This window comes from Vigna radiata, unplaced genomic scaffold (genome assembly GCF_000741045.1).
Source record: "Vigna radiata var. radiata cultivar VC1973A unplaced genomic scaffold, Vradiata_ver6 scaffold_7, whole genome shotgun sequence".
In the NCBI taxonomy this organism is placed as follows: Eukaryota; Viridiplantae; Streptophyta; class Magnoliopsida; order Fabales; family Fabaceae; genus Vigna; species Vigna radiata.
The window spans coordinates 37,728-57,065 of NW_014543262.1; the positions used below are offsets into that span (position 1 = coordinate 37,728).

The 19,338-nt window shown below is 33.3% G+C and overlaps 2 protein-coding genes and 1 pseudogene across 3 annotated transcripts; all 3 read right to left on the reverse strand.

The window, feature by feature from the left end:
* Positions 1-689: 689 nt before the first annotated feature.
* LOC106753946 (pentatricopeptide repeat-containing protein At1g80270, mitochondrial) lies at positions 690-9,125 on the reverse strand. Of its 2 annotated transcripts, none has more exons than XM_014635836.2 (4): positions 9,029-9,125; positions 8,344-8,893; positions 1,126-2,387; positions 690-904 (listed from the first exon to the last, which is right to left on the reverse strand). In XM_014635836.2, the coding sequence occupies exons 1-3, from the start codon at positions 9,061-9,063 to the stop codon at positions 1,146-1,148; spliced, it is 1,827 nt and encodes a 608-aa protein (XP_014491322.1). In that variant the 5' UTR covers positions 9,064-9,125; the 3' UTR covers positions 690-904; positions 1,126-1,145. The 2 variants fall into 2 exon arrangements, with proteins under 2 accessions (XP_014491322.1, XP_014491321.1); XM_014635835.2 differs by having other exon boundaries at positions 690-1,021.
* Positions 4,125-8,131, reverse strand: LOC111241077 (annotated as a pseudogene).
* Positions 9,126-16,161: 7,036 nt separating the features above from the next.
* On the reverse strand, positions 16,162-16,792 carry LOC106753701 (calmodulin-like protein 3). The gene has a single exon (XM_014635557.2). The coding sequence runs from the start codon at positions 16,790-16,792 to the stop codon at positions 16,331-16,333; it is 462 nt and encodes a 153-aa protein (XP_014491043.1). The 3' UTR covers positions 16,162-16,330.
* Between the last annotated feature and the right edge of the window lie 2,546 nt (positions 16,793-19,338).

Here is a 19,338-nt window from a genome sequence, read left to right on the forward strand (position 1 = left end):
ATATATATATATATATATATATCATATATAAAATTGAACAAATTGTTGACTCGATAGTATACACATTTTAAAAATGTAGTATGCATATATTGGCAAATTAAATAAATATTTGATAGTTCACATGTAAATTTTTCTTTTTGTTTATGTATCAATTTAGTTTTAAGAGTTTTGTTTTTCCAAATTGAATGTTGACGCATGCGTTACTTTGAATTTTCCGAGTTTCTTGTAGTATAAATTTTGTCAATTTGTCCCTCCACCTTACCATTCTGGTTCCTTACAACTTTCACATTGTAAATTAGTAAATTATCATGTTTGATTTTTCTTTCCAATTTATTAGCATTACCTTGATAGAAGTGAGAAGTGCTAAATTTTTTTCATGACAGTTTTACTGCTACATATTAATTAATACCTTAATTATTGGGTTTTTATAGATGTCTTTGACTAGGAAGTTTTAAAGTGTTGTGGTTATCTCCTGAAAGGCAAGTATATTTATATCAATGGTTTGGTGATAAAAAATAGAGAATACAATATACTTTCACATATCAACTCAATCTTTACAATGACACTAAATGGCATCAATTAATGAAAGAACTATATTGATTTATAGCTTAAAAATTTCCAGTCCATTTAACTATTATGTTAATTTTACTGAGTACATGTTCTACATCTAAATTTTCAAATTTTAAAAATTACTTATTTAAATTAGACTTCTATATTTTATTCTAGATCCAGATTAAAAGAACTCGATACCACTTGATTCCAAGGAAGCTACAGAAAATTTGGGAGGAAGATATTGAAAAGTTGCATCTAACAACCTTTGTTTACAAATGTGCGTTTTGCATTCATGAAATTGGTTAGAATTCAAGAAGAGCTTCTGGGCTGGGACAATTCTGCTACTCCATCGCTCCAATGCTAAACATGTAGCAAATCAGGATCTATTCAAGTTCCAAAAGACTTTAATAACACAGCACAACTGCTATAATCAAGCACCTTTCAAAAGCTTAGTTTCAACCAAAAAAACCTGCAAAAGAAAAGTCTTTCACAAAAATTTCAAATCGAAGATAATTAACCTAATCTTTTATTGACTAACAGCAGTTGCACCGTATGAGTAGAAACAACACTTACACAGGTATCTGCTGGCTTCCTCAGTCAAGCAAACCGGAGAGTGGATTCTTCCTAAATCCGTCAACTTGAATCAACTGGTTTGCCAAAGTTTTATTGGGCTTTATGTTATCAGCCCTTAACCTATCTCTAATCCCATAGGCGGGAACCTTTGCCTTTATATAGGCACTCAATAAAACTTGGTACATCGGTACTCTAGAAGAATGATAATCTTTCATTCTATAAAAAATCTTTTCTGAATTATGAACATCACCCCTCATAGCATATTGCTGCAAAATAGTTAAGTAGGTGGAAAACAGTGGCTTCATCTGGCTCTGCTGGGCTGCCCTCTGAAGAACAGAGTCTGCCTTCTCCACTTCCCCGACTTGGACATAGAGTTTCACCATAGCATTCCAGGTCAGTGGGCCTATGTGGCACCCACTATCTTCCATTCGCCTAATAAGATCCTTACCCTTCGTAATCATCTTATGATTTGCATAAACCTTCAGTAGTACAGAACTGTTCTTGGAAGAAAGCTTCCATTTCTTTACCATTGTCTCAAAAACATTCTCTGCTTCATAAACCTTATTCAACTTTCCCCAGGCTTCAATTGCCACTAGACACTCATCATACCGAGGGTTTGTCTCACAGAACTTCCAAATTCTTTCCACTTCATCCACCTTTCCAAGGTTTGCATAGAGGGGAAGTAAAATTTGCCATCGCCACCGATCCTTTTTTAAGTTTTCACCTTCCATCTCCTTCAATAAGGCTTCCGCTTTATCTTGAAGCCCAGCTGACATGTAATGCCTAGCCAAAACAGCCTGTGTACTGATGTCTGGTTCAATGCCATCCGTTTTCATTCTATCAACAATTAGATCCATTCCATTAATATCTCTGGACCGGCCTTTTGAGTCTATTAAGATTGTGTAAGTAAAACAAGAAGGCTTGATATTCTCAGTTTCCATCAATAATAACACATCAGCTATTTTCTTCTTGTCATTCCTCTTATACAAAAGTAACATCTGGTTGCATGCAAATACTGTAACAGGCAAGTCCAAATTCTTCAGTTTACTGAAAACTTCTTCTGCTTTTTTCACATTGTTCTGACCAACACAGTTCATCAATAAAGTTCGATACATTATCTCTCTGCTACAAGATTCTGGAATAGTCTCAAGGTATGCCTCTGCCTTAGTTAAGCCACGTGTTTTGGCAATTAAATCAATGCGACTCGCATAATCTCTTTCAAGAAACTCAACATGGTTTTTTGACTCGAGCCACTCTGAGAGCTACATATCGAATCATAAAAAGAAAAAAAAAATGCATTACCACATTTTTTCAAGCTAGAAAATGTAAAAAGTAAATATATCTAACTATGAATGTTTAAAATTAAAGTTCAAGAAACCTTCAAAACCATAATATTGCAACTGCAATCGTACTTGTGGGCACAATTTAAAACCACGTTAAGTTGCTAATTACGAGTTATTTGAACAGAAACATATATAGAATGCATTTCTAGAAAAATGAGCCATGAAACAACAATTATATCAAATGAATTGGTGAAAATATGAACCAAAAGCATTCACAACAGAAGAAAAAATTACTATATAAACATTTGCAACTAATCAACATACAAGGCATGAATCTTCCTACTCGCCTGCTGGCCTGAATTCTAAGAAAGAATACAAATAGAAATAGTAAGAATAATAAAAAGCAAAAAGCAAACAGTTCATGTAAGACAAGCAATGGTTCACGTTTCATCTGCAGCAACAGGAAGAGTATTCTAATTCCATGGGCTAATTTTGTGGGAGAAAAATAAAAAGGGACAATTCGTGAAAGAAAAAGAGCACCAACAAGATTCTTCATATGGGAGACAGATAAAAAATCAAGTCTAAAAAAGCACTGGGTAACAAGCCAGTGGGAAGAACGCTCAAAATCCAAAAGATAAGCTACAAAGCTAATTTTATCCAACACCAACCTTAGTAAGTAAAAATAATGTGAGAGGAACAGAATAATTTTTTTTTTCAAGCAATTATTTGCCAAAACTTGAACCATGCACATAATTCATTGCTGAAGGAACTGGATACCAAATCTGATCTCAGGAATATTATAAACCCTGAAAAAATTTCACGAATTAAGTATAAATAAACTAAAATAATTAAAAGTTCCCAATTTAGTGTCATTCCAACCTCAACCACTAAAAAAATTAAATCGATGCATTTAAGACATTGTTTGCTTTGAAGCTTGTTACTTTTATCATTGTTTTGTCCTTAAAAGTCGTTTTGTTTTGTTATGAGAGAAAAATGTATATAAGATGCCCTTAACCTAGATTCTTATTTGTTTTTGGAATTTTAGGTGTACTGAGCTCCCTCAGCCGAGAGCTTTGTCTAAGAGTGGCCTGAAACTCTTATTTTTGTTCCCATAGTATTATTTGTTAATAGTCCGACCAGCATGATTAAAGTCAATTACCATAATCGAAGTATTGCTGTCTTTGGAGTTTGATGTTTCCATCCCAGTTTTGTCCTTAAAGAAAACCTTCTTGGATTAAGGAAGGATGGTACATATAAGCTATACTTAGCTTTGACTTCTAAGCAATGTGAAACTTTTGGACGTATTGGAACAAATATTGTTCCTTAGAACAATGTAATTCATATTGTATTTGAAGATATAAAACTTACGGATTGTTTTATGGGATGGACTTGTACTAGTTGCATAATACGTGTGCTTGACCTATTAGTATTTGTTTTTCAACAGGAAATAAGATATTTCTTGAGATAGAGAAACACATTACAAACACAATGGAACCAAGAAATTTTTCCAAACAAAAGAACACAATAGATATAACTAAGGACACAAGCAAAATCAACAAAGAATTATGTAACAAAGTTTTCCCATCTATTAAGATATTTGTTAATGTGAAAACCAATTAAAAATGCCTAGGGCTTTATGCCATAGAAAGAGTTTTGCTCCAACCAAATGCAAAAAAATTGTAGATTTACATTCCACAAAACTTATGCAACCAGAGAGGATATTAAAAAATAGAGACTTTGAATTTACACTATCTTGCCTATTTTGTTGTATTATGCATTGGAAAGATATGTTCATATCATTAATCTTGGAGCACCAACCATTGATCATACTCTAATTATAACTCAACTAAATAGAAAACAAATCATGAGATGAGAAAATAAGGTACCTGATCATTAAGAAATAGTGAGTAAACAGTGAACAATATTTTAATATACTTAAGATTAAAAGCAAAGAAATATATTTTGGGGTTTTGAGATGAGAAATATATTTCTAATGAAAAACTGATACAAAAATACATTGAAGATTAAGGGACTACAATAGACACCTAGGTGTAGTAGACACCTATGTGTAGAATTAGGTACGACTATAGGTACAACTATAAATTGTCTAACACATTACAACCAACTTAGGCTTAATGATGATACATAGATATAATTATTCTAATGATGGTATTCTAATGGTCAATACATGGGACCTACACAAACTGACTAATCACTCCAACTGTAAAAGATAGATCAAGTCTCGTAATAGTAAGATAAATTAGCTTTCTAACAAGCTGCTAATATCTTTCTGGATGAGGTAATCATTCACCATCTTCCATCATTATTTTCTGGCTACCGCTCGGCCTCCGCTCGGCCTCTGCTTCTATCCTTCCTTCCAGCTACTGTACGGTTCTTCCCTCCTTCCTTTCGGCTACTGTTCATTATTCTTCTTTTATTCCTCCACTCATATATTTTTAACTTCCTAACATTACTCCACCCCCTCAAAATCAACCTTGTCCTCAAGGTTGAAGTTAGGGAATTGTTATTTGATGTAATGCTCCCCTTCCCAGGTGGAGCCCTCCAATTCAGGTCTGGAGACTTGGGTGGTGGCAAATCCTCCTCTAATGTCTTTCATTCTTCCTGGATTCTATTAACTTCCAGCATTCTACACCTCAAATCCTCCACAAATGTCTTCCATTCTTCCTACTCAATCTCCATGCTCAGCTACCACCAATCTACTTTCATTTTTCCTAGGGATGCCAAACAGGTAACTCCTAATATCACATCCACACCTCCCAACTCAAAGAGATAAAGTTTATCTCTGATTCCTAATCCCTCCATATCAGCAATATAATCATTTCCAGTGCTCAATGTGTCAATTATGCGAACAGACTCTCGTAGTCCATTCATCATCGCACCCCCAACAGTATCTGGGTGCTCTTGGCAAGTTACTTCATCAGCAAAAAACAAACAATTGTCCATTGATCTCCCTACTATATCATAGTCATCTCCTGAGTTTCCAACCGCAACATAAGAATAATCACCATAACTAAAAGGATTCCTACTCCAATCAGTCACAACATAGGCAACACCAAATGCTTGCTTAGCAAGATGGCAGGCCCTTTCAGGTGAATTCATTATCTCATAATAAAACACAGAGAAATTTAGAGCCAGACCCAAACGAATAGAATGTGTAGGTTATAATTCACTCTCAACAGTGGTAGCAGCAGTCTGATATGCTTTAAGTGACTGATCTGCTACCTCCATTTTTTTATTACCAGCTTTGAATTCTGCCAAGACCCTGTAATAGTCTCCTTTCATCTTATAATAAAACATCGTGGACTCTGCAATATTAGTGGATGGGATAAGATGCTCATCTAAAATTATCCTAATAGCACTGCAAGTATTAGACAGCTTCAATTCGACCTTGTGCCTATAATCCCTTATGTGCTTAACATTCAACTCATTCCCTTTTGACTCCTCTTTCTACTCTACCGATGACAAGATCCTCCATGAAACTCTTCGTGACCCCACCACATTTTTTATCCAACAGAGAACAAGTTCCTCTCTTCCACACTCTGCTCAACATCTAGCTACGCCACCTTCTTCATGGCATCCACCATTTCTACACACCTATTTTGTCCTGTTTCTTCACTGCTTCGATTTGGTTCGACCCTCGCCACCGCACCTCCTCCGCCTACACTCCGCCCCCATGCTGATGGGTTTTTATTTTCACTCCAACCCCCATCCTTATTTCCCTTGCGAGCTTCCTCCACGTACCTGGCGATTCGCATGGCGGCCATTTGAGCTTGGGGATCTTGCATTCGAACTTGATTTTGTATATCCTCCTGCAAGCCCGCGAGGAAATACCCTAGTAGTTGTTCCTCCGACAACTCCTTCGTCTACCCCGCCAGACCCTCGAATTCTAGGACGAACTCATCCATTGTTCCCATTTGTTTAGTCGCTGCTAATCGCTTAAAGACTGACCCTTTGTTTCGATCCCCAACCCTCATTACTAGTGCATCCTTCAGCCCTTCCCAGGATTGGTTCTTGGCCTTGGTTCTCCAGACCTTGATCCAATATCCTACACTACCTTTCATCCTAATGTATGCTAATCTCACTTTCTCCTCCTCCAAGACACCTTGCACTTCCAAAAATTTTCCATGCGATTGATCCAATTTAACGGATCAAAACCCTCGAAAAGGGGCAATTCTACCCGTTTTCGCCACCCGCCGTGACTTTCGCCGCGCTCTCCGTCTCTTCCTCCGATCTCGTCTTCCCGCTTCGCCCTCCGATTGGCATTTACAGACACTTGACTACAGTCAGACATCCCTTCCTTGTCACGCGCCCTTTCTCCCAAAACCCGCATGACTTCTTGCAAGTCTTGCCATATCGTCGTCGTATCTTGGCGCAGTGCTACGTTTTCAGCCTTTATTCCGTCGACCGCTATCTCCATGGCTTCCAGCTTGTTCTCCACTACACTCAGTCTTCCATCGAGTTTGTCCTCCATCGCTCTCTTCTCCCTTCAATTGGATTCGGCAAATCGGACCAATTTGTTAGGTTTCTGAGTTAGAAACCTAACTTTCTCACAATTACCCACTCATGCAAAGGCAATCAAACAAGAGAGAATAAAGGAATTGAGTGTATATTCACTGTAATTGTATGTATTCACTGTAATTGTATAACGAAAAACAATAATCGGGAGCCTAATCCCCCTCAACAAGGTCCAAGACCTGTTTACTCAACGTAAGAAATGGCTAGCTCCCCAACAGAATAACAAAAGGTTTATTTATACTCTTTTTCCCCCTACCAGCCTAACAAACTTTCGCGCTCTTTTTATTCATCCTCTACCGTTTGGTATTAGTGTATATACCGTTCAGCTCCTACACTTATTCCCTTACCATTCGGACCCCCCTTTCCTTACTATCGCTCGACATAGTGTAGATACCGTTCGGTCTATACATCCCTACTCTCTTCTGGCTACCGCTCGGCCTCTACTTACCTCCTCCTTCCAGCTACCGTTCGGTACTTCCCTCCTTCCTTCTGGTTACCGCTTGGCCTCTACTTCCATCCTTCCTTCCAGCTACCGTTCGGTCCTTCCCTCCTTCCTTCCGGCTACCGTTCATTATTCCTCCGCTCATATATTTTTAACTTCCTAACAGCTTTGGGATCCAACTGGTTGGCATGTTTTCCAAGTCTCTGAAGAGGTCTTGGGTTGATGGCATTTGTAACAAAGTAATCACATATGATAATATGGTCCAACTTCGAGGGAATGTTAGAGATATGATTTGATTCTGTTAAATAGGAACATGCAATATGATTTGGTAAGGAAATATCTTACCAAATATTTCTCTTTATTAGATATTGATTTTGTTAATTATCATTGTATCTCTTCTTCGTTATAAATAAGAAGACTCGTGCATGTACCCAACACACATAATTTATTTTATTTTTTCTCTGTTTCTATCTTCTCAACATGGTAAAAAAATGGTACCATCTCCTGTAAACTGTAATTTCATTAATCCTTTCGACACTCAGACTGAGAGTTGCAAGTAAATATTATTACCAAAAGAATCAATGATAAGAAAACATTGGGACCCATTTGGTTTGAATAATGTAATCTATTTTCATCTTCTATTTTTACTTGTAGCTACATCAAGCCCACCTTGTTTATTTTTTGTGTTTTCAAAGTTTTGAAATGAAAGCAATAAAAGAAAATTAACTTTTTCTGTTCTCAAAACAAATCTGTGAAAACAAAAAACCGGAAATTTTTATTAGTTTCGAAGGTGAAAACAAGAACCAATAACAGAAAATGTCTTCTCCAATTAAACATATTTTCCTCAAATATAATAAAGCATCAATCACAATTTCAGTTATTTATTTAATTTCAAATTTCAAACATTAAAAAGACATAATGTATAATGTACAAACAATTCAAACTTAGCCCAAATACCTGCAGAGCTCTCCAAAACATCTTTCGCCTTCGAAGAAGAAACATGGCAAGGGACACTTCATCTCTGGTTAGTTCATTCCCTTCTGCTAACCAGTTATCGACAACCACACCAATAGACAAACGTGGCGCATTCAATATCTCATTGAATAGTTCAGATTCAACCCTTCCACGATGCGGCTTTACTTTCTCCTTGACCACCTCATCGACCTCGTTGTGAGACTCCTCGACATTCTCCTCATCACTGTCGTCATCCGATTGGCCGGCATCAGAAGCTAAAAGATTGCCAATTTCATTTTCATCGTCAGCAGGTGTATCCAGCTCGGAAAACCCATCCTCCAAATCATCATCCTCTTTGGTGCTACTAGAAGAAAGTCCGCGTCTCCACACAGTAAAATCCAGTGATGCACTTTGTTCTGAATGAAAACGCTTATTCCACAACAACAATCCACCGTATGTTATTCCAAGAGACTCGGCGATACCACTCTCTTCTTCCACACAGTTAGTTCGAGCTAATTTGACAAAAGAAGTTCTCACATTGTACCCTCGGGTCCTACGCAAACAATGCACAATAAAAAATTAATTCCAACTCTTCATACTGAAATATGGCATGACCACCACATAAGAGAAATAATTTAACGGTATAAAATTTCAACTGTAAAAAAAGGGTAGAAAAGGGGAAATGGACCTGAGAGGACCAGAAGCACGACGGAGAGTCCACATCGCTGATTTCGAAGAAACAGTGAAGAACAAGTGTGCTGGAAAAGCTAAAACCCTAATCAAAACCCTTCGAATTATTATTATTATTATTAGGGTTAAATATCTTTTGATTCCTTAACTTTCATTAAAAATTGAAATTAGTTCCTCTTCAAAATTTTGGCCTAATTTATTCCGCCAACTTTAGAAATGTCTAAATTTAGTCCTTTTAACTAAATTTGGTTAGATTTATTTGATGTTTCAAGCACGTTTCATGATAACATTTGGGTTGTTTANACTGTTTGATACATTTTTACTTCAATGTTAACTGAGAAACGCGTTCGAAACATAAAATAAAAGTTAACAAAATTTGGTTAAAAGGACTAAATTCATACATTTCTAAAATTAGGGAACTAAATTAAACTAAAGTTTTGAAGAGGGACTAATTCCAATTTTTACTAAAAGCTAAGATACTAAAAACATATTTAACCCTTATTATTATTATATAATTTTTGACGATACAAGTTTTACATGATTACATGCATCTTTTACAACTATTATATGTATCATTTTTTATATTTCTACACTTAATAGTTATTACATGACAAGACATGATTAAAAAATTATAAAATATGTTAAATCAAGTTTAATGAGTAAAAGAATGAATGTATTGATTTAGAAAAATTACAATAATTAAAAAATAAATAAATTGAATATTTTAAATAAAAAATAAATTATTTATTTAAAAATATTAGAGGTCGTTAAATATTATTATATGTTATTGGGTATCATTAAATATTATAGAATACTTCTAGATATTCTTAAGGATGATAATGTAGTGTAACATTAAAGATGGGTAGGAATATTAGCCTAATATGCAGAGGGTAAAAAAGAATAATGGGGTGTGAGTGTTAAAACATCAATTGGGCTATTAGCCCATTAAAGTGATATGGAATTTAAAAAGTGTGACTTAGACATTTTAGACCTCCCTACGACCATTATGCATGCAACAGCGTGGCATCTAGATTTTACACAATTCCACCTCTGTCCACGTTAACTCTTTTTTCTTCATTTATATCCATACCTCACGTCTGGCAAGCATGCACGGATATTCCTAGTTACATTTGACAGCTTTATCACAATATTATAGGAAAAACAAGAATTATTGACGGACCGGTGGTTAAAGATCAATCAATAAATATTAGTTACTCATGAAATATTGATAAGAGTCATTGTTGATATATTTGTTGGTATTATATTAAATGCTGTCAGTAAGTTTTTTTGATAAAATAAGTTTACCTTTAGACTTTTCTTTTCCAATTTCATTTTCTTATGTCTTCAAAATTTTAAGTGTTGTGTCTTCCTCCTTCAACAACCTTCTTTGTGTCCTCATGCATCATTTCAATTCGTGTTTGAAGTTCAATGACCTTCGTTTTGAGCAACCATGTCATCCTTCACATCTCTGTCACATAGCCTCCTCTCGTACATCATTGGTAAAGCTTCTTGTTGTGTCTCCTGCTCTCGACACTCTTCATGTCGCACCTCCTCTAGGCTATTGTTGTGGTGCATTGAAGATCAAGCAAAACCTTGTTGAAGTGTACTCATTTATTCTTTTCTCGCTTGGGCTCTAATTGATATGTTTTGTGTTGGGTTGGGTTGGATTTTGATTGGGTTGTTTGTTTTTGTCGAATGTTATTATGGTTTATATATTTGGGTTGCATTATGGGGCTTACATTATTGATATTGTTTGCCTTGCTTGTGAATCCATCTGAAAAGGACAAAACATGATCCCTGTAAATTCATTTTCGTGTACTGTTTTTATGAGGTTGAAAATTCATTTTCATGTGTTTGTTATGTTATGATATGATATTGCAAATTCTTTGAAACTGACATTGTTAGAAATGCAATGGTTAGTTCTTAGGCTTGTGTTTCTTTTATAGTTAACTTTTGACAAAGAGATTGATTGGGATGCCACGTATAGGATTCAACATAAACATATGAAATGGAAAACCTCATTTGGCCTCATGATGAATTTGGAGAAGGGTTTTGAACCCAGTGGGGGCCCCCGTGTTCTCAATTTTGGATGGTAAAGACATCATGTCAAAGAGGGGAAAAAGAAAGAAATGGTGGTTATGGCAGTCAACTGGAGCTTGTCCTCCTATCAATCTGCATGGAACCAAATTATGCACTTGAAGCTTGTCACAAACTAAAAGTAGAGATAGTTCTTAGGCTTTAAGGTTGCCACTGAGAATAAGACTAGGGACAAGTTAGCTAGGGTTGAATTTCAATTGAATTAAATGACCTTATTTACAGTGGTAGTTTCCTACGGGTCTAATTATCATTCGCCTTTTTCTACATAATGGACATCTTTTCTTACCTAAATTAAGTTAAACACAACCATTGGAAACCATCATATTGAACATAGCCATATAAACTTATTTAAAGCATTTGATTTGTTTTTGTTATGAGTTGAAGACAATTAGAGAGGCCCAATAAGAGGTTAAGCAATTTCCAAATATTGCCATATAAACTTAGTTAAAGCATTTGATCATGAAGCTCAAATTAAGAAAAATTCTATAGCAAAGCATCTTATAGACAGTAAAAAATGTTTAAAGATGCACACAATGCAGAAAAATGCCTTTATTGGGTTGGGGAGTACATATGGAACTCCTTGATGGCACATTGTAATTTTCCAAATTATCACAACAAATGTGCTACCTTTCAATGGACTTGGGCTTCAAAAAAGGGTGGTGTTCTGCATACAAGTGGTTCAATTACCACTCATGAGCATGACATTCGTATGGTGCAAATCTTCATTAATTTCTTATCAATTATGATATAAGCTATGTACTTTGAAATTAATGTATATATATAATTTCTATTATTTTACAAGCAACATAGTTGAGACAGGTTGTGCACGTTGATGAGGTATTTCAGCAAACTCATCTATAAAAGAAATCTAACCAGTTTGTCGATTAGAGGTCTCGGATGACACATGTAAGCAAGCTCTTTTACAAAGTTCAAACTTATACTATTTTGTTCCTTTTAAACTTCCTCTATATACTAACACTTTACATTTTCTTTAACAGAAAGAATTTTTCACTAGACTCTCACATGTCAAATCGGAGCAAAGATCATGGCCTTTTAATGATGCATCACAAGCAAATATCGATGACGGTGACATCATTAGGACACGATGTTGGGTGAATGTCATAGGTGGAAAAAAATAAAGGATGAGTATATGAGATAGGACAACTTGTTGCCCATCACACTACTGGAAGAAGTACATTGAAACACCAACCATCTACATCCAGTAGTGCTGATCAGGGTTATGATGAGTTGAGACAACAAATATAAGATTGTGACCAAGCTTATGATAATCTTAAATAATGATTTGAGAATCTCCAAAATTTGGTCACGAGGTTCTTGTCTCCAAACACATAACCTATGGTCTAACAGCCTCAATCCACCTTAACATTGTCCCAACAACAACGTTCCCCAATACAGCCCACCCAAGTCCAACTACCTCCCCAACAACAACATAATGAAGAAGAAAAAGGAATTAATTCTAATGATTATGATGATTATTAGATACTTTGTTACTTTATTTACATATTTAGTTTAAAAACACTTTTATGTTTGTATTATTGACATTATTTTATGTCTTTAATGATATGGACTTCATTGTCCACTACATTGGTTGATTGATGTTCAGATATATATGGATTATGTGGTTTTGATTGTCTCTGATTATGTTCAGGTTGAATGTGGTCGGAAGCAAATGTTTCCCACTACACTTGAACATGTTTTACCATTTACCGATGGATAACCAGAGAATATATCCACCAGTAATTATTAGCGGATTTTAGTCCATTAGTAATCCGTTGAAAAATATGTAATGCCTACAAATTTTAGTTGTTATCGACGACATATATTCGCCAATAATTCTAGGTTTTTTGTAATGCGAGGACATTAGAGTTTCTGTCGAAGGAGGGAGCAGTAATTAACATGGACCCTTCTTCAGGAACAAAGGCATTAATTGTTTTTTTCTTTTAACTTTATACTCATATTTTCTCATTTATGGAAGCAGTGTAGATGCAACCACTTTTCTCATTTCTGGTAGTGTTGCCCGTTCCATTACAAGAAAGAACAAAAGCAAAATAAAGGTAATGAAGAAAGACCATGTGCACAATATTATATTCAATTGTCATGGATCATTCCCACCGAGTTGATTATGTTATGTAGTAGAACATGATAAGGAAAAACAATATTTAAGAAGTATCAAAACCATAAAATCATACATCTTCTCAAGTTGTTGAAGAAACTATGGGAAATTAGGTTGTTGGCTTTCTTTTTTAGGAGAGAGAAAAACTAAGAATAAAATATCAAAGGAAGAAGACGAAGCGAAATGATGAGTTGCATGTAACAAGCTACAGAGGGACGAGTACAGCGAGGAAGAAATATTTAGTAAGGAAAAGAAAAAAAGCTAAACAAGCATACGCTAAATTTTCGACGTGATTCATTTGATCAATCAATGTTATGGGTGTTATTTTTTTTAACGGATTTCTAAATTTGGATGTGTAAATTTCATTATTTAAAAAATTTTAAAATTTAGTTAGATGTAGATTTGTTTTGTTCATTGAATTTTGAAATATGATCAAATGTAAATTTTTTCTTCATCAAATTTTAAAATTAGATTATACGTGAATAATTTTTTTTTATGGAATTTTGAAATCTCGTTAAATGTTGATTATTCTTTGTTGATCATATTTCAAAATTTAATTATGTAAATTTTCGTGTTTGTTAAATATTTTTTTTGTAAATCCGATTTAGTCATTTCAAAATCTGGTGTGTTCCCGATTTCGTACACTTCATATCACATATATCAATTATTTATTTATTTAATATATTTTTTGTAGAGATAAAATGAAAATGTCAGCAAAAGTTAGAGGTACAAGAAACAGGATATGTAGGAAAAAAACCCAAAGAAAAACAATATATGTAAAAAACACAAATTAGGCTTATAGTTCGTAAAAAGTGTAAATGAAAAGTACAAAAATCGTGGATTGGACTACTAGCCCAATATAAAAAAGGTGTAAAAAGAAAAAAAAAGTAAAGGGTAAATAGGTGGGATGCATTTTTTAAAAGAAAAAAATAGGAAAAAAAGAGGTGTGAAGAGTGATTTGAACCTTGGTTGGGCCATGTTGAGGGTGTGTAATAGAAAATCAAGGTGCAATCGATAAAAAATTATTTTTATTTTTATTTCTTTTAGAATATTTTATATTTTGTTTGTTATTATTCTTATTTAATTTTTTTTTTTATTTTTGAAATTAATTAAGCACGTAATTTTTTATAAATAAAATTTATTTATTCAAGCAATTGAGTGTTGACACTTGGAAGAAGATTTTGACACATCTTATCTAAAGGCTTCATTGTAAGTTTGAGTTGATATGTGTAGATTGACACCTAAATTGTTTTGATATACTAACTTAAGGGTTGTGGGATGTAAGGAGTAGCAAAACTAAGATATTGTCTCATAATCTTCTATAATGATATTATGCGTTTTTGTCTTTTTTTCCTCCCCTTTCTTTAATATCAAAGCTTTTCAAAGCTAAATCTATAAAGCAAAGTGTAATCTTTAATGTGATTACATTTTGAAGTATAAATTAAAGGTTAGTTCAGGACTGGACGGTTCCATCAGTCAGGAACATAAGCGAACTGATCAGTCAAATAAAATAAATCGAGCGATCGATCTTAAACAAGAATCAAGGTCAAGGATGATTATATTAAATCAATACACGATCATTACCAATTGGGTTGTAATTAGGTTGATACTAATCTGAAACACATTTCGAAATCTATAAATACAAGTTGGTATTGTAATAGGTTGGTTACATTTAATACACATTCATTGCTAGAGTACTGAATTTTTACTGACTTTGACATCATAGTACCTTCCTATAGCTAATCCTCCAACATGACCGAACAATGAAGGACAAAGAGTGACACCTTTGCAAGGAGTTGGACGAAAGGAGTTAAAAAAACTGTTAATCCGACCTTTTAAACCAAAACAATATATGAATAGTAACATGGAAAGTTATTGAAAATCTAGACCTACGATGATTAATTAAAAGTTACTTCAACTCAAACATATAAGGGAAAAAAACTATCGAAATGACTATTACAATTGTGTTTTATGATAAAATGGTCATAAATGTGATTGCAACGAAATGACTAATTGGATTTTAATTAGAAAATTTAAATACTATTCTATAAGTATTATTTGATTGTTTATGTTTTTACATTGTTGATATATGAAATATATTTTTGTCTTAAAAATTAAATGATTAAAAAATTAAATTAAATATAATTTTTATTTGAAAGAGTTTCGAGAAAGCTGACGCATGAATAATTTTAAAAGATTTAACTAATTAAATAATAGTATGTATGCTTTCCAAATTCTTGTCTTTAAAATTGTTTCTATTAAGTGAATTCTTTAAATTTGTTTCTATTTGTCAACCAACCTTTATATTATGATGGTGATTTAACCTATGTTTCAAAATCCTATAGGCATTTATAATTTCAAGTCTTAATTGTTGAGAAAGCACTAAGATTATTTTTATGTAGATCATTTTTACAAAATTTGCAATATTTATTATTGAAATATTAATTTTTATAATTAACTAATTCATATTATTTATATTAAATTATTCAATTCATCACTTTCATTAGTATTATTGTACTAACATAAGAAATGTTATATATCTGTTTTTGATTTTTTTTAATTTTTTAATTACTTTTTAAAATACTAAAAAATTTGCCTAAAGATACACCAAAACACATTTACGAGGATTCATTTACATCATGCTTTCTCGTTCCTTTAAAATAATATTTAAAATAAGATAAACATGATTTTTTTTATCTAGATTTTATGACGATATATATAATCTATGCAAACTAGCATATAAACTCCCCAAATAAATCACGAAAAAATAAATTTATGGCTCTTCAACATTTTTCAATATAGAAAGAGTTGGATTTTTATGGTCTGCAGGTGAAGCAAGATTTCTGGAATAATTGTGGTGAATGAAAAGGTTTTGTGAGAAATGTTTTTGGAGGAAGCAGCAAGAATATGTTGAGATGAGAAGGAATGAAGGAATCGAAGCAGAAACTATTTTTCCATTGAGATATGATAGACATTAATATTCTACAAAGAGCATCTGAATAATTTGTTGTTTTACAAGAGCTAAGTTGTTCCATCTATGCATAAAAGAGAAAATTACAGATGCATGCATCAGAGTATAGAAGGTGAGGCGCCAAACCCTCCCTCCTTCATCATTTGCTTAAACTCTTTGAAGTTAACCATTCCATCGCCATCAACGTCCACTTTCTTGATCATGCTCATGCAATAATCTATGGTTTTCCCATGTTTTAGCCCCAAAGAACACAACACTGCGCCCAATTCCTCTCCCGTGATGAACCCATCTCCATTTTGATCGAACACGTTGAATGCTTCCCTCATGTCCTCCTCCTCATTTTTCTCGTCCATTATCGCATTGTACAACTCTCCGAACTCCTCCATGTCCACGTACCCGTCTCCATTAACGTCGATTTTCTCGATCATTTGGGTCAAGTCTGCCTCCGAGATCGAGATTCCCAGGTTTTTCAACGAGTCAGTCAGCTCCTTCCGCGTGATTCGCCCGTCCCCGTTTCTATCAAACATTTGAAAAACTCGCACAAGCTCTGCCTGATCCATGCCTTGCGATACACCAGGGATCGACCGGCTAGGAGGAGAATATATGCCAAAGCAAATATCGTCAGAACAAAATGGAAACTTTGATCAGAATTAGAATTGAAGACGCTCAAAAAATAAGGAGCTTTTACTACAACGTGCCAAAAGGCTTATCAATATCAACCAAGTCCAGCCAAAAATGCTGTTCAACGTTCATCACACACATCCTTAATTACGTCAAATCTTAACCTATTTTTAGGTTGTTGTTGCTATTCCCTAACGGTTTAGGTTAGGGTACCGGTTGGTCACCATGTAAAAATAAAATTATTACATAAAAAACTTATATAGCATTTCTTGCAGTATATATATATTATTAGTTTTTCGAAAATATAATCGATTTAGTGTAAGTCCTTAGAGCTCTTAATATTGTATGAGAAAAAGTTGGAATCTGGTATTGAAACAGACAAGTCAGTAGGTTGTTTTTAGAACTATATATGAATCTTACAGACTAGCTACCCAACGTAATTTTTTTCAGTTGAAAATGTAAGAAATTATTTATATACACAACCTTTTATTTTAAAAATAAAATTAAATGCTCATGTAATGGTTGAACTTAAAATTGTTTCAGTGTAATCTTTCTCTTTCAATGTATAATTAAATTGGAATAATATGAAATAAAAATATTTTTATCGTTGTTCTTTGAAGGAATATTTTTAGGATTTTTTTTTTCAATGAAAGTAATTAATCTTTAAGATTTTTTAACATCAGGTCTCTTTTGTTTACCCTTTTCAAAGATTTTAAATTAAAATTTAATATTTTGAAATAAATTATCAATAATTGAAAATATGAGATCTAAAATATAATTTATATTTTGAGTTTCTTTATAATCAATTTTATTATTATATAGTTATATATTAAAAGTATTTAGTTATTGTAATTTTATTTATATTTTTTTATACTATTATATAAAGAGGATTTTTTTTATGTTCACGTAGTTTTCTAATTTTTTCTTTTAAATGATTCTTTTTAAATTTGACTATTTTTTATTTAATTTTTTAATTTAACTATTTTTTAAAGTTAAGTAAATAAAAATTATCTATAAAATAAATAAAAATTACATAATCATATTGTAAAAATTATTTATATTTACTTTTATAATTATAATTTCATAGGCTTATATAAAATAAATAATCATATTGTATATTGCACAAAACAAACCAATACTATAGTTATATATTAATTTTAAATATGACACTTGGCCTTATGTGTTGAGTTTTCTTTTATTTTTAACTCATCATGGATTTACAAACTTAATCTACTAAAAACAAAGTAGAAAACAAAAAACAAACTGAAAAATGCCAACCAAATACATTATGGCTATCTATGACTATTTATTTTATCGAGTAAAAATAGTATGATAAATATTGACATTTATCTTAGACACCTCTTAAAAGAATAAAACAATCTTAAAAAATTAAATTTTTGTAATTTAAAAAAAAATAAAAAATAAGAAAAGATTATCAAATTAAAAAAATTACATGTCAAAGTATTATTATCGTGTTTTACTTATAGGTTACAGTTGAACAAGGACACACAACTCCGTTAGAATATTCTCCCTCTGTGAAGTAACTACAATTATCCTGATATTAAGAGTGAATTCATTTGAGACAATATACAAAGATAAAATGATTAAGAAAAAAAAAGTTTTGTAATTTTTTAAGAAAGAAAAGAATAAAAAATAAATAAAAATACTATCAAATAAATATAAAAAATTGAGGTGTGTCAGATAATTATTTCTCTAATATTAACTCTTAGGTTTGAATACGACATGGCACGCTTAGGAATAGCCGGCACGGCATGTTCATTGTTCGGTGAGAAACATTTGACATATTGATCATCACGAAAGCAACGAGGAATATGTCTCTTTAATGTCAGAAAATAGAGGCAAACGAAAGCAAAGGTTTGCAAATTCTTAAGAAAGTAGACAACAGCTTTTGTGTCTAACTACTGAAAAAACTAACGTGGCATGGAGAAGATGGAACCCAGTGGCCATTTTTCTCTGTTGAATTTGGCAGAACCCATACTGGATTGCATTCTAAAGCTCCTTTCACCACTGGAACTCGTTATTATGTCTGAAGTGTGTACTTGTTTAAGGGATAGATGTCGAAGTGATCCTCTGTGGGAAGTCCACTTAAAGCAGAAATGGGGTGGAATCATCGGTGATGTTAATTATAAGGAGTGGCAATGTCACATCATTACAGTTAAGGACAAAAGAAACAAGGAATCGAATCAACAGTATTGAATTATTTTATTCTCTATTCATATCTATGCATTTATGTTCATATATTTTTATATTGAGTTAGGCCTAAAATCCACTACTAATATGGTATCAGAGCTTGTCTGATCTGTTTTCGCGGTCTTTGTTGTTTGCCGGCGGTCGGCCGCCATGGCCGCCGGCAGCCCCTAAAAGTTTCTTTTTCAATCTGTGCATTTATGCTTCAATGGGAAATCTCTAGTTTCTGTCTCGCATCTATCCGGTGTTGCTGTCCGCCGTCGCTCACCACCGGCCA